This window comes from Bombina bombina, chromosome 3, assembly GCF_027579735.1.
Source record: "Bombina bombina isolate aBomBom1 chromosome 3, aBomBom1.pri, whole genome shotgun sequence".
Lineage (NCBI taxonomy): Eukaryota > Metazoa > Chordata > Amphibia > Anura > Bombinatoridae > Bombina > Bombina bombina.
The window spans coordinates 844,494,203-844,515,631 of NC_069501.1; the positions used below are offsets into that span (position 1 = coordinate 844,494,203).

A 21,429-nucleotide genomic window follows, 5' to 3' on the forward strand; every position below is an offset into this window, starting at 1 on the left:
TAAGCTAGTTTGAAGGTCCAAGGTGCTACTAGTGCATCCACTAGAGCCGCCTTGGGATCCCTGGATCTGTACCCGTAGTAAGGAACTCTGAAGTTCTGACGAGAGGCCATCAGATCCATGTCTGGAATGCCCCACGGTTGAGTGACTTGGGCAAAGATTTCCGGATGGAGTTCCCACTCCCCCGGATGCAATGTCTGACGACTCAGAAAATCCGCTTCCCAATTTTCCACTCCTGGGATGTGGATAGCAGACAGGTGGCAGGAGTGAGACTCCGCCCATAGAATGATTTTGGTCACTTCTTCCATCGCTAGGGAACTCCTTGTTCCCCCCTGATGGTTGATGTATGAACTTGGCCCTCGCTAGCTGAGGCCAAGCTTTGAGAGCATTGAATATCGCTCTCAGTTCCAGAATATTTATCGGTAGAAGAGATTCTACCCGAGACCAAAGACCCTGAGCTTTCAGGGATCCCCAGACCGCGCCCCAGCCCATCAGACTGGCGTCGGTCGTGACAATGACCCACTCTGGTCTGCGGAAGGTCATCCCTTGTGACAGGTTGTCCAGGGACAGCCACCAACGGAATGAGTCTCTGGTCCTCTGATTTTCTTGTATCTTCGGAGACAAGTCTGAATAGTCCCCATTCCACTGACTGAGCATGAACAGTTGTAATGGTCTTAGATGAATGCGCACAAAAGGAACTATGTCCATTGCCGCTACCATCAAACCTATCACTTCCATGCACTGTGCTATGGAAGGAAGAGGAACGGAATGAAGTATCCGACAAGAGTCTAGAAGTTTTGTTTTTCCGGCTTCTGTCAGAAAAATCCTCATTTCTAAGGAGTCTATTATAGTTCCCAAGAAGGGAACCCTCGTTGACGGAGATAGAGAACTCTTTTCCACGTTCACTTTCCATCCGTGAGATCTGAGAAAGGCCAGGACAATGTCCGTGTGAGCCTTTACTAGAGGAAGGGACGACGCTCGAATCAGAATGTCGTCCAAGTAAGGTACTACAGCAATGCCCCTTGGTCTTAGCACCGCCAGAAGGGACCCTAGTACCTATGAGAAAATCCTAGGAGCAGTGGCTAATCCGAAAGAAAACGCCACGAACTGGAAATGCTTGTCCAGGAATGCAAACCTTAGGAACCGATGATGTTCCTTGTGGATAGGAATATGTAGATACGCATCCTTGAAATCCACCCTGGTCATGAATTGACCTTCCTGGATGGAAGGAAGAAGTGTTCGAATGGTTTCCATCTTGAACGATGGAACCTTGAGAAACTTGTTCAAGATCTTGAGATCTAAGATTGGTCTGAACGTTCCCTCTTTTTTGGGAACTATGAACAGATTGGAGTAGAACCCCATCCCTTGTTCTCCTAATGGAACAGGATGAAGCACTCCCATTTTTAGCAGGTCTTCTACCCAATGTAAGAATGCCTGTCTTCTTATGTGGTCTGAAGACAACTGAGACCTGTGGAACCTCCCCCTTGGAGGAAGCCCCTTGAACTCCAGAGAATAACCTTGGGAGACTATTTCTAGCGCCCAGGGATCCAGAACATCTCTTGCCCAAGCCTGAGCGAAGAGAGAGAGTCTGCCCCCCACCAGATCCGGTCCCGGATCGGGGGCCCGCATTTCATGCTGTCTTGGTAGCAGTGGCAGGTTTCCTGGCCTGCTTTCCTTTGTTCCAGCCTTGCATAGGTCTCCAGGCTGGATTGGCTTGAGAAGTATTACCTTCCTGCTTAGAGGACGTAGCCCTTGGGGCTGATCCGTTTCTGCGAAAGGGACGAAACTTAGGTTTATTTTTGGTCTTGAAAAGACCTATCCTGAGGAAGGGCGTGGCCCTTGCCCCCAGTGATATCAGAGATAATCTCTTTCAAGTCAGGGCCAAATAGTGTTTTCCCCTTGAAAGGAATGTCAAGCAATTTGTTCTTGGAAGACGCATCCGCTGCCCAAGATTTTAACCAAAGCGCTCTGCGCCACAATAGCAAACCCAGAATTTTTTCGCCGCTAACCTAGCCAATTGCAAGGTGGCGTCTAGGGTGAAAGAATTAGCCAATTTAAGAGCACGAATTCTGTCCATAATCTCCTCATAAGAAGAAGAATTACTAATAATCGCCTTTCCTAGCTCATCAAACTAGAAACACGCGGCTGCAGTGACAGGGACAATGCATGCAATTGGTTGTAGAAGGGAACCTTGCTGAACAAACATCTTTAGCAGACCTTCTAATTTTTTATCCATAGGATCTTGGAAAGCACAACTATCTTCTATGGGTATAGTGGCGCGCTTGTGTAGAGTAGAAACCGCCCCCTCGACCTTGGGGACTGTCTGCCATCAGTCCTTTCTGGGGTCGACTATAAGAAAACAATTTTATAAATATGGGGGGAGGTACTAAAGGTATACCGGGCCTGTCCCATTCTTTACTAACAATGTACGCCACCCGCTTGGATATAGGAAAAGCTTCGGGGGGCCCCGGGGCCTCTAAGAACTTTTCCATTTTACATAGTGGTTCTGGAATGACCAGATAATCACAATCATCCAAATTGGATAACACCTCCTTAAGCAGAGCGCGGAGATGTTCCAACTTAAATTTAAAAGTAATCACATCAGGTTCAGCTTGTTGAGAAATGTTTCCTGAATCTGAAATTTCTCCCTCAGACAAAACCTCCCTGGCCCCCTCAGACTGGTGTAGGGGCCCTTCAGAAACCATATCATCAGCGTTCTCATGCTCTACAGAATTTTCTAAAACAGAGCAGTCGCGCTTTCGCTGATAAGTGGGCATATTGGCTAAAATGTTTTTGATAGAATTATCCATTACAGCCGTTAAATGTTGCATAGTAAGGAGTATTGGCGCACTAGATGTACTAGGGGCCTCCTGTATGGGCAAGACTGGTGTAGACGAAGGAGGGGATGATGCAGTACCATGCTTACTCCCCTCACTTGAGGAATCATCTTGGGCATCATTTTTACTAAAATTTTTTATGACATAAAATACATATAGTTAAATGAGAAGGAACCTTGGTTTCCCCACAGTCAGAACACAATCTATCTGGTAGTTCAGACATGTTAAACAGGCATAAACTTGATAACAAAGCACAAAAAAAGTTTTAAAATAAAACCGTTACTGTCACTTTAAATTTTAAACTAAACACACTTTATTACTGCAATTGCGAAAAAGTATGAAGGAATTGTTCAAAATTCACCAAAATTTCACCACAGTGTCTTAAAGCCTTAAAAGTATTGCACACCAAATTTGGAAGCTTTAACCCTTAAAATAACGGAACCGGAGCCGTTTTTATATTTAACCCCTTTACAGTCCCTGGAATCTGCTTTGCTGAGACCCAACCAAGCCCAAAGGGGAATACGATACCAAATGATGCCTTCAGAAAGACTTTTCTATGTATCAGAGCTCCACACACATGCAGCTGCATGCCATGCTGTCCTCAAAAACAAGTGCGCCATACCGGCGCGAAAATGAGGCTCTGACTATGATTAGGGAAAGCCCCTAAAGAATAAGGTGTCTAAAACAGTGCCTGCCGATATAATCATATCAAAATACCCAGAATAAATGATTCCTCAAGGCTAAATATGTGTTAATAATGAATCGATTTAGCCCAGAAAAAGTCTACAGTCTTAATAAGCCCTTGTGAAGCCCTTATTTACTATCTTAATAAACATGGCTTACCGGATCCCATAGGGAAAATGACAGCTTCCAGCATTACATCGTCTTGTTAGAATGTGTCATACCTCAAGCAGTAAGAGACTGCACACTGTTCCCCCAACTGAAGTTAATTGCTCTCAACAGTCCTGTGTGGAACAGCCATGGATTTTAGTTACGGTGCTAAAATCATTTTCCTCATACAAACAGAAATCTTCATCTCTTTTCTGTTTCTGAGTAAATAGTACATACCAGCACTATTTTAAAATAACAAACTCTTGATTGAATAATAAAAACTACAGTTAAACACTAAAAAACTCTAAGCCATCTCCGTGGAGATGTTGCCTGTACAACGGCAAAGAGAATGACTGGGGTAGGCGGAGCCTAGGAGGGATCATGTGACCAGCTTTGCTGGGCTCTTTGCCATTTCCTGTTGGGGAAGAGAATACCCCACAAGTAAGGATGACGCCGTGGACCGGACACACCTATGTTGGAGAAAAGGTAGAATAAATAAAATTTATGCTTACCTGATAAATTTCTTTCTTTCCGGACATGGAGAGTCCACAACGTCATTCCAATTACTAGTGGGATATTCATTCCTGGCCAGCAGGAGCACCCCGGCAAAGTTGTTAAGTGTCACTTCCCTTACCCATAACCCCCAGTCATTCAGCTGAAGGGAAACGAAAAAGATGATAACACAAAGGTGTAGAGGTGCCTGAGGTTTAGTAAAAGATTACCGTCTAATCTTAAGGGTGGAGTCATGGACTCTCCATGTCCGGAAAGAAAGACATTTATCAGGTAAGCATACATTTTATTTTCTTTCCTAACACATGTCGAGTCCACAATGTCATCCCAATTACTAGTGGGAACCAACACCCAAGCTAAAGGACCCAGAATGATCAGGGAAGGAGAACAAGACAGGTATACCTACATAGAAGGCACCACCGCTTGAAGAACCCTTTCTCCCAAAAGAGGCCACAGCCGAGGCAAAAGTATGCAGAGAGGACCATGTTGCCACCTTGCAAATCTGCCAGAGCATCTATAAGGGCGGCCTGAGGATCTCTTGACCTTGATCCGTAGCTTGGAAGCTTGGCGTTCTAAAGAGACGCCATCAGATCCAACTCTGGCACCCCCCCAATTGAGGGTTAATCTGGAGAACAGCTCTGGATGGAGAGTCCACTCCCCCGAGATGAAAGGTCTGTCTACTCAGAAAATCCACCTCCCAGTTGTCCACTCCTGGAATGTGGATGGCAGATGGAAGACAATTGTGAGGTGAACTGAATAATCCGAGTCACCTCCTTCATGGCCAAGAAACTTTAGGTTCCTCCCTGGTGGTTGATGTAAGAAACTGAGGTGATGATGTCCGACTGGATCCTAATAAACCGCGCTAAGGACAATTGAGGCCAAGCCATCAGAGCATTGAAGATCGCTCTCAACTCCAAGATGTTTATGGGGAGAGAAGACTCCTCCCAAGTCCATACGCCCTGAGCTTTTAATGAGTCCCGGACTCACAATTACCCCCAGGAGGGTCTCCGGAAGCATGTGCCCTGAGACTGATGATCTTCAGAAATCCACCATGAGAGAGAGTCTCTTGTTAACTGGTCAAGATCTATCCTCTGAGACAGATCTGAATGGTCTCCATTCCATTGTCTGAGCATGCATAACTGCAGAGCTCTCAAATGGAATTGAGCAAAGGGAATGATGTCCATGGAAGCGACCATCAAACCAATTACCTCCATACATTGAGCCACTGATGGCCGAACAGTAGACTGTAGCGAGAGGCAAGAAGAGAGATGTTTGGATTTTTTGACCTCTGTCAGAAAAATCTTCATAAGATAGGAAATCTAGGATGGTCCCTAAGAAACACACCCTTGTAGCTGGAACAAGGGAAATCTTCTCCAGATTCAGTTACCATCCTTAGGAACATAGAAAAGATCTCTGCATGAGACTTTGCTTGTTGAAAAGATGGCACCTGAACCAATATGTCACGCAATTTCCTGAGAGCTGAAATCTGGCAAAAGAGCCCCCAGAACCTTAGAGAAAATTCAGGGAGCTGTGGCAAGGCCAAACGGAAGAGCAACAAACTGAAAGTGCTCGTCTAGAAAAGGGAATCTCAGGATCTGGTGATAATCTCTGTAGATGGGAACATGAAGATACGTGTCCTTCAGGTCTACGGTCGTCATTTACTGACCCTCTTGGACCAAAGGAAGAATGGAATGAATGGTTTCCATTTTAAAGGACGGTACCCTAAGAAACTTGTTGAGACACTTTAGGTCTAAAATGGGTCGAAAAGTTCCCTCTTTTTTGGGAACCACAAACAGATTTAAATAGAATTCCTTACTGGAACAATCACTCCCAGGGAGGAAAGGTCTTGAAGGCAGCTTAAAGGGACACTGTACCCAATTTTTTTCTTTTGTGATTCAGATAGAGCATACAATTTTAAGCAACTTTCTAATTTACTTCTATTATCAATTTCTCTTCGTTCTCTTGATATCTTTATTTGAAAAAGAAGGTATCTAAGCTGAGGAGTCAGCAAATTTGTGGTTCAGAACCATGGACAGCAATTGTTTATTGGTGCTGCCCAATCAGCAAGGACAACCAGCAAGGACAACACAGGTTGTTCACCAAAAATGGGCCGGCATCTAAACTTAAATTCTTGCTTTCAAATAAACATACCAAGAGAATGAAGAAAATTTGATAATAGGAGTACATTAGAAAGTTGCTTCAAATTGCATGCTCTATCTGAATCTCAAAAGAAAAAATTTGGGTACAGTGTCCCTTTAAGAATGCCTCTTTTTTTACCTGATGAATTCTATTTTGTAACCCTGAGATACTATGTCCACATCCCAAGGATCTGGAACATCTCATAGCCATGCTTGACAAAACAAGGAAAGTCTCCCCCCACTTGATCCAATCCCGGACCAGGGGCAGACCATTCATGCTGACTTAGTCTCAGATAAGGGCTTTTTTGATTGCTTACCCATTTTCCAAGTCTGATTGGGTCTCCAAGAGGACTTCGACTGCTCCTGCTTGGAGGAGGGAGAGAAAGACTTTTGACCTTTTAGGTTACGAAAGGAATGAAAATTAGAACTCTGACGTCCCTTAGGTCTATTCTTTTTATCTTGTGATAGAAAGAACCCCTTCCCACCTGTAATTTCAGAAATGATCTCCGCCAGTCCAGGACCAAACAGGGTCTTACCCTTGTAAGGTAGTGACAGGAGCTTTGATTTGGAAGTAACATCAGCTGACCAAGATTTCAGCCACAAAGCCCTGCGGGCTAGGACAGTGAAGCCAGACATTTTGGCTCCAAGTCTAATGACTTGCATGTTAGCATCAGAGATAAAGGAATTGGCTAGCTTGAGAGCCTTAATCCTAACTTGGATCTCTTCCAATAGAGTCTCATCTAAAATCAATTTAGACAAAGCATTGCACCAATAAGATGCTGCACTTGTTACTGTGGCAATATAAACTGCAGGTTGCCATTGTAGACCCTGATGAACATACATTTTCTTTAAATAAGCCTCCAACTTTTTGTCCATGGGATCCTTAAAAGAACAGCCATCCTCAATAGAAATTGTGGTTCTCTTACATCATAGTATATGTTATGCTTACTAGATTTCTTAGGGTTGACAGCGACAGAAGAATCGGAGTAGTCCAAAGTAGCCAGTACCTCCTTTAGCAGTAAACGGAAAAAAAAACGAAGGTTTTCAAGCTTAAATCTGAAGTTTACTTCTTCAGAATCAGCCAAAAAGATTTAACCTGTCCAAATCTGAGATTTCACCCTCAGAAGCTACCGAGGAATCCTCCTCATCAGACTTATGAGGGAGGTCAACCTGCGCAGCAGCAGACGGGACAGAAATTTTACACTCAGAAAAATGTTTAGATTTCCTCTTGCGCTTCCCTATCATGGGAAAAGCAGATAAAGCCGAGATACCACAGAATATATCTATGCGGCAAAATCTATTGGCAAATAAACTCCTCCAGGAGGCTGTGAGGAACTGCAGGGCACTGTATGTGAAGCCATTGAGGCTTGGGGACGTGTGAGGGGAAAGCTGTGGCACTACCTGAACAGCATCATCCTGTGAGACATTAGGCTCAGAAACAAGTAACTTGTCTTTACATTTTAAAGTTTTTTCTAAACATGAGGAACAAAATTGCATAGGTAAGATAATGTTGGCCTTCAGACTCTTGTTCATTATCCATAGCTGATAAAGGCCCAAAAAGCAAGGAATGTCACTTTAAGAAAAAAAGTTTTTTCTATAAAACGCTAGGCAATTAAATAAAAAAAATACATCTCTACACCTCAGAAGCTGAGGTGCCCTACCATACCCTTCAGAGACTGAACGATCTAAGGACTCAAGTCAGCCAGATGATATCAAACAGCCGCAACAAAGAGAAACTGACAGAAGCGGAAGATCAGGAGGTCAGGTGAGCTGCATAAAAAAAACTGAGCAATAAGTAAAAAAGCGTGCGTTTCATACTCTGAAGTAAAAAACTGAGTAACCGTTTAAAACATTCCCCAAATTAAATTATATTAAATTAAAATCATATAGCCATAAGGTTAGAGTCCCTAACAAACCTATAAGGAAGGCTGTTAACCCAGTCTCTTATCACATACAAATAGTGCCTGTAAACTGCCCCAAAGAATCCTTACTAAAGGATTATAAATGTCCCATGAAATTAATGCAGTGTTAAATTAGATAGTGCAAGTCTCCAGTACCTAGAAGACAAAAGCACTTACCTGCAAATCTAGCTGTCTGGCAGGAAGACAGCTCACAAGGCGTGAAAGGACACATATTCCTTACAGAGACCTGTGGAACAACAAAGAACAGAGTAACCAACTCTGGCTTTCTACACCGAGGGCAGCAAATATGTTAGACAACTAAGCAAGCACTGCCTCACCACTTTCTAACTGCTAATCTCTTCTTACTCAAGAGATTGATGTGGACACAGCTAAACCTCAATCCTTGCAAGCAGGGAATAGTACCCAAAAAAGGAAAACATATCTTCAAACACCAACTTCACTGCATTGACAGAGACAAAGAGAATGACTGGGGGGTTATGGGTAAGGGAAGTGACACTTAACAGCTTTGCTGGGGTGCTCTTTGCCTCCTCCTGCTGGCCAGGAGTGAATATCCCCCTAGTAATTGGAATGACGTTGTGGACTCTCCATGGCTTAGGAAAGAAAAATGAATTTCAATCAATCTATCTGCTCACACTATGATTGAAAATCTATTAAAATACATAACACCTCATGACCATAAATGAACATGGGTATTACAGAGGATGCATGAAGCCCTGTTGCTTTTAAGGCTTACAATGTACACATGTTTAATCAACTGAGAAACATTATTATACAGCTCATGTCTATATCATTATAAATTATTAAACAATACAAATTCCATTGGAAATAGCAACTTTACAAAGAAAATTTGAAGGGCATTGAGAAAAAAAAATGCACAAGGATATTTTGGCCTGCATAGAATTTTGATAATTTTTAAATCTTAAAGCGACATGAAACCCAATTTTTTTCTTTCATGATTTAGAAAGAGCATGTCATTTTAAATAACTTTCTAATTTACTTCTATTATCAGATTTGCTTGATTATATTGATATCCTTTGCTGAAAAGTATATCTAGATAGGCTCAGTATCTGCTGATTGGTGAATGCACATTGTTATAGCTTCAACAAAGGATATCTGAAGAATTAAGCAAATTAGATAATAGGAGTAAATTGGAATGTTGTATAAAAATGGTTTTCTCTATTTGAATCATGAAAGAAAAATGGCTTAAAACACTACTATCCACTGAAACACTGTTTAAAGTCTCTCTCTAAAGATTCAGTAAGCTTATTTTATAACAATAAATATAGTGCATTAAACAAGCAAGTAGTAAAGAGAGTTAACTACAGAGAGGGTCACTATATACCCTACTGTGGTCTTGGCTCTTAGGTCTCATTTATTTTCCCCCCTGCAATTCATTCAAGAACAAAGAGGGCTCCACATCAATAGTACCTTCTAAATAGGCAAAATAAATTCATAAAGGGAAGACTTTATGTCCAGCAGTACCAAGTGCTATGGGACCATGCAAAGGAATGTTGGTCTCCTGATCATCACCACTTCTACTGTTTCATCTCAAACAAACCAAAACAGGTTTACTGTTAAAAGTACATAGAACCATCACTTTGTGCTTATACGCTTTGCAGTAAACTGGACTGACCACTGACCAGGCCAGACGAGACGAGCTGCCTGGTTTATCGGAATACTGATGTTATTACAAGTACTACTGTATGAATAAGCATTTACAGGAACTCATTATTAGTTCAATTAACAGTAATGTATAAAAGGGTGTGTGGAGCATTATGTGACAGCAGTTTTGCAAGAATGTTATCCATTTGAGCACAAGATGGCAGCACTGTTTCCTGCGCTACCTATGTATTTCTTCAACAAAGAATAACATGGGATCAAAGCAAATATGGTATTAGAAGTACATTGGAAATTGTTAAATTGTATGCTCTGTCTGAATCACAAAATAAATGTCTGAATTATGAAAGTTTAGTTTTGACTTCCATGACTCCTTAAAGCAAACATTAGGTCTCTGTATTGTACAGGCAGCTTACAAGGTAGTGGTAGAAAGCAAAGACGCCTCTTTCTGTGCCCAACATTGCCCACTGCTAAATAAAGGCAACAGGCAGAACACTTGCTGGGAAAACCTACCAAAGAAGTTTGTATACTAAGAAATAAAGAATAGAGAGCCCATTTCTTAAAACTTATATGCGGCCACTGTATTATAATATATATATATTATTAGAAGTCTTAAAATGGCTAAGTTTGGAAGAAACACTGTATAGAAACTCAAGTCTGTCACTTCTAGGTGTCAATCTCCAATTTAAAGTAACAAAGTGTTGATATGCGCCCAACCAAAATAATTTTAAGGTTTTTACACTGAAAATACAGTTTGTTTAATGTACTGAATGGGGTATGAGCTCAACCTCCAATAAAAAATAATAAAACGGAACAATGACATAACTTATATGATAAAACATTACAGACATCACAATCTTTTAATCACGCTATGAAGCATGCTGTTGCCAGGTCAGGAAGTGCTGTGTAAGGAGTAATATGCCTGACTTCCTGAATGTCCTTATGTTATTACGCAGCACACATATTATTGCACAGGGCTACAAATATTTAATTACATTTTTATTGCATATTGAGGAATAATAGTTGTAGAATGGCAGGATTTGTTTGGTGTATCAGTGTTTGTACCCAAATTAAAATGAATGTTAAAGGGACATTAAACACTTTGAGATGGTAATATAAAATGATAAATTGTATATAATAAAACAGCTCTGCAATATACTTTCATTATTTATTTTGTCCTCTTTGCCTGTAATTCCATTCTGAAATTGTGAGCTTTTTAGTTCCTGTTAGAAATGGAAGTGCAGAACACTGTTAAATCCAGCACAACCATTGGCTGCACACTCTAGTGACCTATTTATAACTGACCCTAATTGGCCACAGCAGAGAAGGTAACACAAGTTACAACATGGCAGCTCCCAGTGTTTTATAGACACTAAAACTTTACACTTATTTTGTCACTTTTTAAACAACTAATGAAACTTTAAAAAATACATCTACATGTTAGTCATGGACCAATCTTTTCTTTGAATGCATCATTCTATCTAGCATGTATTTAGTGTTAAATGTCCCTTTAAAGAACTGACAGGCAGTATTGCACTAGTGACGGGCTGTATGGAAATGGCTCAGCTGCGGCACAGCATGCTATGAGCAAACACATATTTGTGCATGCTGCCAGGGGCAAGGAATGTAAACCAACTCTTGCCTATCTATATAAGGGAATAATAGACATTAGAAAAGCTGGAAGAAAAACACAATTGTTTTGTTTAAGCCTCTATCCAGATGATAAGCAGAAATGCATAGGTCACAGTATCTTTGAGAAGCAAAGTTACATAAGCCAAGTTATCTTTAAAGATTCTCCATATGTCTTAAATATACCTAAACTAGACATAGACACCATCACTTATGCAATGCTTAACTGTAAGAATAGAAACTAAATGTAAATGTGCTTTCCTTTAAATTGCAAATAAGCAGTAGATGAAAAAAGGGCTCTGTAAATAACTTTATTATACGTATTATATAATTACATGTAAACTTGTAAGACACTTCCTTATGGGACTAAACATCATAAAATAAACTGTCAAAAACATACCTTTTCAGAATCAAATTGATGAAGTCTTGCTACATACAGTGGTAGATGGTTTGGGAAAGATTCCTTTAATTCATTAAATATTTCATTGTTTTCAAGCCTGTAAAATGATTATCATAAAAACAGGTTATTTCCTTCTATTTACATAAAAGTAACACAAAGAAGATGGGGGAAATGTTGAATAACGTTCCTCCACAAGTGACATAGGGTAATAGTAGAATTGGTTAACAAAAACCGATAATGGTCAGAAAATCAGAGATCTGGACATGAAATCCTTGTGTTCTGTACAACATTCAATCAATGAGCACATAAGACTTTTTTTTTTATCAAACACACACAGCTTGATGGTGACATTAAAGTGACAGTAAAGACAAAATTAAATGTTCATGATTCAGAAAGAACATGCAATTTTAAACATCTTTCCACTTTACTTCTATTAGAAAAATGTACTTTGTTCTCTTGTTTTCCCTTGTTAAAGAGAAAAGCCAGGTCAGCTGATAGGGGCGTGCAAGCTGTCTGTAGTATTCTATGGCAGTAGTGTTTGCATCTATGTTGAACATCTCTATAATCATTGATGTCACTGGTGCCAGAGGGCTAAACATATGCGCATTTAGAGTTTAATGTCCTTTTAAGCTCAAAAATAAGAACAATCAAAGGGAGGGGGAAACCCAATAATGTGTATAAAAAGAACATTATTTAAACACATTTAAAAAGACACATAACCTAAACGTTTTCTTACATGAGACAGAGCATATCATATTAACTTTACAATTTACTTCTGTTATCAATGTTGCTTCATTTTCTTTGTATCCTTTATTGAAGGAGCAGCAATGCACTACTGGGAGCCAGCTGATCACATTAGTAAGTCAATGATGAGGTATATACGTGCAGTCACCAATCAGCAACTAGCTCCCAGCCCTTGAGCCTACCTAGGTATGCTTTTTAACAAATGATAACAACCGAACAAAAGCAAATTAGATAATAAAAGTAAACTGGGAAGTTGTTTAAAATGGTATGCTCTATCTGAATTATGAAATAAAATGTTGTGGTTTTGTGTCGCTTTAACTCATTGCACCATCTACTGTTGGCCATAAAGTAAATGTCCTCTCGCTTATCATGACTCTAAGGCAAATATATATAACGGAACGCAAAGCGCATGCAAGATACACAATTTTATAAATAGCTTCTGTGAATCTTGGATGTGTTTTGTGTTCCCTTATATATGTGCTTATTACTTACAATGTATTGTATGTCCTTTTAAGTACTTTCATTTGTAAATAAAAAACGTACTTTGTCATCCACTGAATCTTTAAGTCCCGTAGTGCTTCTGCAAACTCTTCTTTAATGTCTTTTTCTTTCTCTGCCTCTTTTTCCTTATCTTTGCTGCCGTTCTTTGGTTTTGAAGAGGATGGTATTAAATGATAATGAACCGATATTACATCCTATTTAAGAGAAACATGAATATTAAGAGACCCAAGATAATAAAATAGCAACAGATTAGTCAATTAGAAAATAGATCTAAATATGCTACATTTCTGGGCTTATCACAACTACATTAAAGTTTTTACTTACCAATAAATCAGTTTCATATAACTGTGGCATATTATTCAGTACTGGTGGTAATATAGCCAACATGCTATTTGGAGAGAAAGAAAGGGAAAAAAAAAAACTAGCCAGAGAAAGAGAACAAAAAAGAAAAGCGAGGCCCCAAATATGAATCAAGGAAAAAATTGGTTGGTACAAGACAAACAAACAAATCTGGCAGGCCTTGAAATTATATTTTAATTATGAATTATTCATAAATAAAGCACATCCTCTTACTTTCAAAACACTATTTTATTACTGCTGAGACAGTTCCAAGTCAATCCATAAGACGATATGCAAGGAAAAGAACAATCCAAGAAAATATTTTCTGAGTGGCTTGCTTAGTCTTCTGAGTTATGCAAAAGAAATGCATACGCTGATCAAATTCTAACAGATAAACAGATTCCTGCTTCTGACACAGTAGTACATTTTACAGTATTGTTATAGGATCTGTAACTGTATGGTCCTGTTTCCAATACTATAATTATATATCTATCTCATGAGTACTGGCTGTCTTCTTGGATATTTGCTTCTCAGTTTTGATGCCCCAATGATTGACTGAGATACAAAATTGGATTTTTCTCCAAACAAACCTTACTCATTGCACATCTGTTGCACTATTGGCTCAAACTTTAGATATGTTGTCTGAATCCTTACATGATGCTGAGTCAAAAGAAAAAGGTTTGAAGTCCAGAATGTTATGAAGAAAAGACTACTGATCTCTGAGAGGACTTCAAACCACTCACCAACTAAACAGACTTGTGTCTATGATGATGACAGAACATTCAGAAAATACTTCTCTTGGAACTATCAGTTCTTCACTTGGAACCAGTTGAGGACTAAACTCAAAATCAAGACAGGATCTGGAGTTAAAATTTAACTGAGCTTGGAAACTCGCCAATCTAGTGTGAAATTAGGATAAAGTAACATCTTTTTTTTGCTGCTGCTGTTAAACCATGGGCATATCCTGTAACTCATCCTTCAGGTCTATGGTAGAATTGCACAGTTTCCAGTGAAAAAAATGCAAATAAGAAATCCTAACAACTTATTTAGTAATTCCAAGTTCAGGGATGGATAAAATCAACACTCTTGCTTTTGAGCAATAAACATGTTGAGATAAAAACCCTTAAAAACTCTACTGATGGAATACCTATATATATACCTATAAGCCATAACGATGCAGAGGCACCATATGTTCCCATTTACACAAATACTTAATTCTTTAAAACTAGGTTTAGCCAATCTCAAAACATATAGGGCCAGATTATGAGTGGCGCACTAACAATGTGTATGTGTGAGGTGGGAGGGGTTTATCACGTCTGTTTGTACGCGTCAGGTGTAGCGCTCGTATTACAAGTTGAAAGTAAATGCGATCACTTGAGCGCAATTGAAGTTAACGTTTGTCAAGATATCACTTCCTCAGAGCTCTGGTTAAAGAGACAGTCTACTGTTTAAAATTATAGATAATCCCTTTATTTGCATAACCAACACGGATATATTAATACACTTTTTTTTACTTCTGATTACCTTGTATCTAAACCTCAGTAGACTGCCCCCTTATTTCAGTTATTTTGACAGACTTGCATTTTAGCCAATCAGTGCCGACTCAAAAATAACTCCACAGGAGTAAGCATAATGTTATCTATTTACCACACATGAACTAGCAGTGTCTAACTGTGAAAAACTGTCAAAATGCACTGAGATAAGAGGCAGCCTTCAAGGGCTTAGGAATTGGCATATGATCCTACCTAGGTTTAGTTTTAAACAAAGAGAATACAGCAAATTATTAAAAATTGCATGCCCTATCTGAATTATGAAAACTTATATTATGCTATTGCTTACCTGATAATTTTCTTTTCTTCAGATGGAAAGAGTCCACAGCTGCATTCATTACTTTTGGGAAATAAGAACCTGGCCACCAGGAGGAGGCAGACACCCCTTTATCCCAGTCATTCTGCCGAGGAACAAGGAACAGTAGAAGAAATATCTGGGTGAAAAGGTGACAGAAGAATAAAAAACAAAGAAGCCCCACATAAAAAAAAACGAGTGGGGAGCTGTGGACTCTTTCCATCGGAAGAAAAATTATCAGGTAAGTATAATTTATGTTTTTCTTCCTAAATGGAAAGAGTCCACAGCTGCATTCATTACTTTTGGGAAAACAATAACCAAGCTATAGAGGACACTGAATGCCAAAACGGGAGGGTACAATAGGCGGCACCATTCTGAGGGCACCAGGCCTGAAAACCACTACCCAACAAAAAAACCCTGCTTCGTCCGAAGCCGAGAAAAAAAAAAGAGGAAAAAGGCCCCAGGGACACTGACTAGCAGATAGCCCGGAAACCTAGGTAACATCAGACACAACTGAGCCAACAGTCCTCCGAAAGACACCGTTGCCCAACAGTCTGTCCCCCCACCACATACCCATTACAAGCGAAGGGAACCCCTGCCGAAACTTCCAAAGGAATAAGGCACGGAAAAACCAAATGGGAGCCGAAAGGTACCACAAACTCCATAAAAGGAAAAAACCCCAATCAAACCGAGCTCACAAGACCTAAAAGGGTCCTGCAACAAGGGGAGGCAACGCCCAATCCAAATAGAAACCAAAAGGTTTAGAACCAGAAGCAGAACAGAGAAAAAGTTCTCTCAACATCCTGCAAAGGATTAGAACAGATAGATAGCACTCGGTCACAGCCAGGACACAGCCGTAGGCTGATCCAATGCCCTGACCTGGAAGGAATCCCCTGAAGATCTAACTGGCTAGCCCACAGACAAAGTGCCATAGCTGCAGTGGTTCCACAGCAAACCCCTTTACTTGCAGAGCAGCAAAGTCATCACACTATTTCAGCAAGCCAACCAAGGGAAACCGACCATAGGCAAATGGCAAGTCCAGGGGGCATTGGCTACCAGAAAAACCTGGTCTACTGTCCCAGATCAACCAGCCCAACCAAAGGACATCGCCCAAGTTTCCTGGAACTGGGGAACCCCAGACCAGCTCTAGATCCTAACAGTCCGGTACAACCCACAACAGGATCCACAAAGGAAATGCTGAGTGAAAAACTCATCCACCAGAAGAGCCAGAGCTAGTAGAGGTCAGAGCCCCCAAATAAATAAGAACCTGGAAAACTGAAATTCCCCATCTGATATAAAACCAGACCCCCGGGAGATACCATACAATGTCCAAAGTAAAATGGACAATGAGAAAAACTCGCAAGTCCCGACCAGAAGACGAGACCACCCCTTGCCAGAGTCCAACGCTCCAGGGAGCTAAGGAAGCAAAGACCGAAACAAGGTCACTAGAGCCCTAGGCGCAACAGCCACCTACGACCAACAGCAAGGGGGATACCTCAAGGACAAAGTCACTTGAACAAAGGCTAGCCTCCACATCACCCCCAAAAATCAGAGGAGAAGAAGGATGCGGTGCATCCCCCAGCTCTGGGCAGAAACCCTAAACAGAGCTCAAAGAGACCATACTGCCCATGTCCCTACAAAGGAACCAACCCCCGAAGGGAACCAGGTCCCCCTAAGGAACCTGAGGAACGGACGAAGTCCGCAAGGTCTCAAGAAGAGGACAGCAGGAACAAGTCCAAGGACAATTCCAGAGCCTCAGAAGGCCAAACCGCTCCAACAGCGGAAAGGAGGCGCTAAGCCCCCAATCCTCCCCAGAGAGGAAAGAAACTCTAGGCCTGAGGAAATCAGAGCAAAGAGTGACGCAGCCAAACTCCACTGACCCGGTCACCAGATTAAGTGCTGAATAAGGACTGACACAATCCTTCCAACCATACGGATCTTTTGAGAGTGTTTAACTGAACTTGTAAAACAAGAAGACGCACAAATAATAATGTGAGCAATCACCAGACCAGACAGGCAGAACAGGCGCCACGTATCTGAACAAGCCATAGGACAGAAGATCTAAATCCCAGCAGGACCAGCCGCAGCTGGGGTCATAACTGTCAAGTTGGCTAAATCCTCCGTCAGAGGGGAAGGTAAAAGAGACAAACATGGGACTAACGTGTCCCTTAAAGGGCCAGTATACCTAGAAAATAATGTTATATAATTCTGCACATAGTGCAGAATTACATAACATTATATTAGTGCTAGCTTTATATAACACAATATTGCCTGGGAATTTTTATTTTAAAAAGATGGTTTATCAGGCCCGCCCTCTGTGCTTTACTGAGCGGGTCTGGTTTTCCCTCAGAGCGCATCTGGGCAGCTGTCTAGTCACAGCCCGGCCCAACCACGCCATTACACTCAACGTAGCTTGCTCCTGCTCTGTCTGACAGCGGGAGCGAGCTACATTGAGTGTAATGGCGCGGTCGGGCAAGGCTGTGACTAGACAGCTGCCCAGAAGCGCTCTGAGGGAAAACCAGACCCGCTCAGTAGAGCACAGAGGGCGGGTCTGAAAACCCCTCTTTTTTAATAAAAATTCACAGGCAATATTATGGTATATAAAGCTAGCACTAATATAATGTTATATAATTCTGTACTATGTGCAGAATTATATAACATTTTCTAGGTTTACTGGCCCTTTAACAAGCTTCCGAAGAAGCAACCAGAGAAAATCGATCACAGAAGTTCCCAAAGGAAACACATAATTAAAATTAAAAGACATCCTAACCGGATAAAAGAAAATATAAGGCAACCCGTAGGTTTAGACCCATGAAGAAAACAGGCCTACCCGCCGGACCAGCCAAACGGAACCCTGATCTTCCAAGAAAAAACTGGGAAAGATCTCAATAAGCAGACAATTTGGAAACTATGTCATCCCCTCATGTCTAATGAGGTGAGCCATTTGAAGCAGAATACTGCGGATTCCCATATCCATTAAGGATAGGATCCTCCAATAACTCAAAAACGTGTCTGAGTAAAACGCAAAGACGTGCTATTCTGTAACTAAAGGCACAACACTCAGGGACAGCTTCACCCGCAGGGAACTGTATAGGCCCACCCAAGGCCGGTAAACACTGAACAAATCGGGCACGAGCACAAACCCAAATAAACATCTGGACTTTGCAGATGCATAATCGCCAAAAATATGTGAAAGCGAAAACAAGCTGCAACCTCTGGGGGGGAACAAGCCGCCATGTAAGGAGATATAAACATAATCTGGGTTACCCGCATGTGTAGTAGTAGGGAGCGGAAGGGAACTCGCCTCTTGGAAGACAGAACCCCCAGAGGTGGATGGCTCAGCAGGCGCCTGATTCCCCGAGCCAGAGAAACAGGGCGCTCTAATATGGCATATCGAACATAACTGATTGACCTGTGTCAACGGGGCCAATTCGCATTCTTCACTAGTCGAAGAATCTGAAATTTAAACAGTCTCAGCATCAGAATCCTCCATAACTAGATAGAGAACATACTAATATGGACTAAGAAAAAACTTAAACGGCACCTGACACCCACAATAGCTGGGGCACTCACCACCTCCTAGAACCAGACACAAGCAGACTCTTGTGTCTGGTTCTAGCAGACTCTTGACCTAGTAGAATGAGCAGTAATCAGCTGGAGTGGATGCTCACCTACCTTCAAATAAGCTCTGTGAATCAAAAAAACAAGAGACCTTCTTGACCTTTCCTAGGCCCAGAAAAAAAGAACAAACATGAAGTTTCTCTAAAATCCTTAGTAGAATCAACAGAATATTTGAATGCCCTAACAACATCCAGAGAATGCAAAGATCTTTCAAAAGCATTCTTAGGATTAGGACACAAAGAATGAACAACAATCTCTCTACCAAAGTTGTCTTACGGATATAATTACATTTTTACTATTTCCATGCCATCAAGTTTAGAGACTTGAAATCCAGATGGAAAAAAGGACCTTGGGACAGAAGGTCTGACCGCAGAGGAAGAGGCCAACTGGACATTTTAACAAGATACGCATACCAAATCCTATCCTGCGAGGCCACGCTGGGTTAATCGGGATTACAAACAATTTCTCTAGCCTTATCTTGGAAATCACTCTGCCTGAGAATCCATGGACCTCGAAAAGTACTTGGGAAGTTTGTTGTTCAAACGAGAGGCCATCAGATCTGTGTCTGGGAGACACCAATGACCTAATATCTGATTGAACACATCCTGGTTAAGAGACCACTCCCCTGGATGTAGAGACTGACGACTGAGAAAGTACGCCTCCCAGTTCACTCTTGGGATGTGAATTGCAGAAACTAGACAAGAATTGGCTCCTGCGCCCAAGAGAGAATCTGAGACACCTCCATCACTGCCAGGGAACTGCGAGTTCCTATCTGATGATTGATATAAGCTACTTCTGTGAAATTGTCTGAAAACCGAGATAAAAACAGTATTTATGCTTACCTGATAAATTACTTTCTCCAACGGTGTGTCCGGTCCACGGCGTCATCCTTACTTGTGGGAATATCTCTTTCCCAACAGGAAATGGCAAAGAGTCCCAGCAAAGCTGGCCATATAGTCCCTCCTAGGCTCCGCCCACCCCAGTCATTCGACCGACGGACAGGAGGAAAAAAATAGGAGAAACCATATGGTACCGTGGTGACTGTAGTTAGAGAAAATAATTCATCAGACCTGATTAAAAAACCAGGGCGGGCCGTGGACCGGACACACCGTTGGAGAAAGTAATTTATCAGGTAAGCATAAATTCTGTTTTCTCCAACATTGGTGTGTCCGGTCCACGGCGTCATCCTTACTTGTGGGAACCAATACCAAAGCTTTAGGACACAGATGAAGGGAGGGAGCAAATCAGGTTACCTAAACGGAAGGAACCACAGCTTGCAAAACCTTTCTCCCAAAAATAGCCTCCGAAGAAGCAAAAGTATCAAATTTGTAAAATTTGGCAAAAGTGTGCAGTGAAGACCAAGTCGCTGCCTTACATATCTGATCAACAGAAGCCTCGTTCTTGAAGGCCCATGTGGAAGCCACAGCCCTAGTGGAGTGAGCTGTGATTCTTTCAGGAGGCTGCCGTCCGGCAGTCTCGTAAGCCAATCGGATGATGCTTTTAAGCCAAAAAGAAAGAGAGGTAGAAGTCGCTTTTTGACCTCTCCTTTTACCAGAGTAGACGACAAACAGAGAAGATGTTTGTCTGAAATCTTTTGTAGCTTCTAAATAGAATTTTAGAGCACGGACTACGTCCAAATTGTGTAACAAACGTTCCTTCTTTGAAACTGGATTCGGACACAAAGAAGGTACAACTATCTCCTGGTTAATATTTTTGTTAGAAACAACCTTTGGAAGAAAACCAGGCTTAGTACGCAAAACCACCTTATCTGCATGGAACACCAGATAGGGCGGAACACACTGCAGAGCAGATAACTCTGAAACTCTTCTAGCAGAAGAAATAGCAACCAAAAACAAAACTTTCCAAGATAACAACTTAATATCTATGGAATGAAGAGGTTCAAACGGAACCCCTTGAAGAACTGAAAGAACTAAATTTAAACTCCAGGGAGGAGTCAAAGGTCTGTAAACAGGCTTGATCCTAACCAGAGCTACCAGTCGTTTGTGTAGTAAGACAGATAAAGCAGAAATCTGTCCCTTTATAGAACTCGCAGATAATCCTTTATCCAAACCTTCTTGCAGAAAGGAAAGAATCTTAGGAATTTTAATCTTATTCCAAGGTAATCCCTTGGATTCACACCAGCAGATATATCTTTTCCATATCTTATGGTAAATCTTTCTAGTTACCGGTTTTCTGGCCTGAACCAGAGTATCAATCACAGAATCTGAAAACCCACGCTTTGATAGAATCAAGTGTTCAATCTCCAAGCCGTCAGCTGGAGGGAGACCAGATTTGGATGTTCGAATGGACCCTGAACAAGAAGGTCCTGTCTCAAAGGTAGCTTCCATGGTGGAACCGATGACATATTCACCAGGTCTGCATACCAAGTCCTGCGTGGCCACGCAGGGGCTATCAAGATCACCGAGGCCCTCTCCTGTTTGATCCTGGCTACCAGCCTGGGAATGAGAGGAAACGGTGGAAACACATAAGCTAGGTTG

At 41.4% G+C, this 21,429-nt stretch overlaps 1 protein-coding gene across 1 annotated transcript in view; it reads right to left on the reverse strand.

The window, feature by feature from the left end:
• The window catches only part of TPP2 (tripeptidyl peptidase 2), a 217,732-nt gene that overhangs the window by 26,777 nt on the left and 169,526 nt on the right, over window positions 1-21,429 (reverse strand). The window contains exons 23-24 of the mRNA XM_053705476.1: window positions 13,169-13,320; window positions 11,882-11,978 (exon numbers count right to left, since the gene is read on the reverse strand). Of these exons, the coding sequence (XP_053561451.1) occupies window positions 11,882-11,978; window positions 13,169-13,320 (249 nt within the window). The remainder of the gene's footprint in view (window positions 1-11,881; window positions 11,979-13,168; window positions 13,321-21,429) is intronic.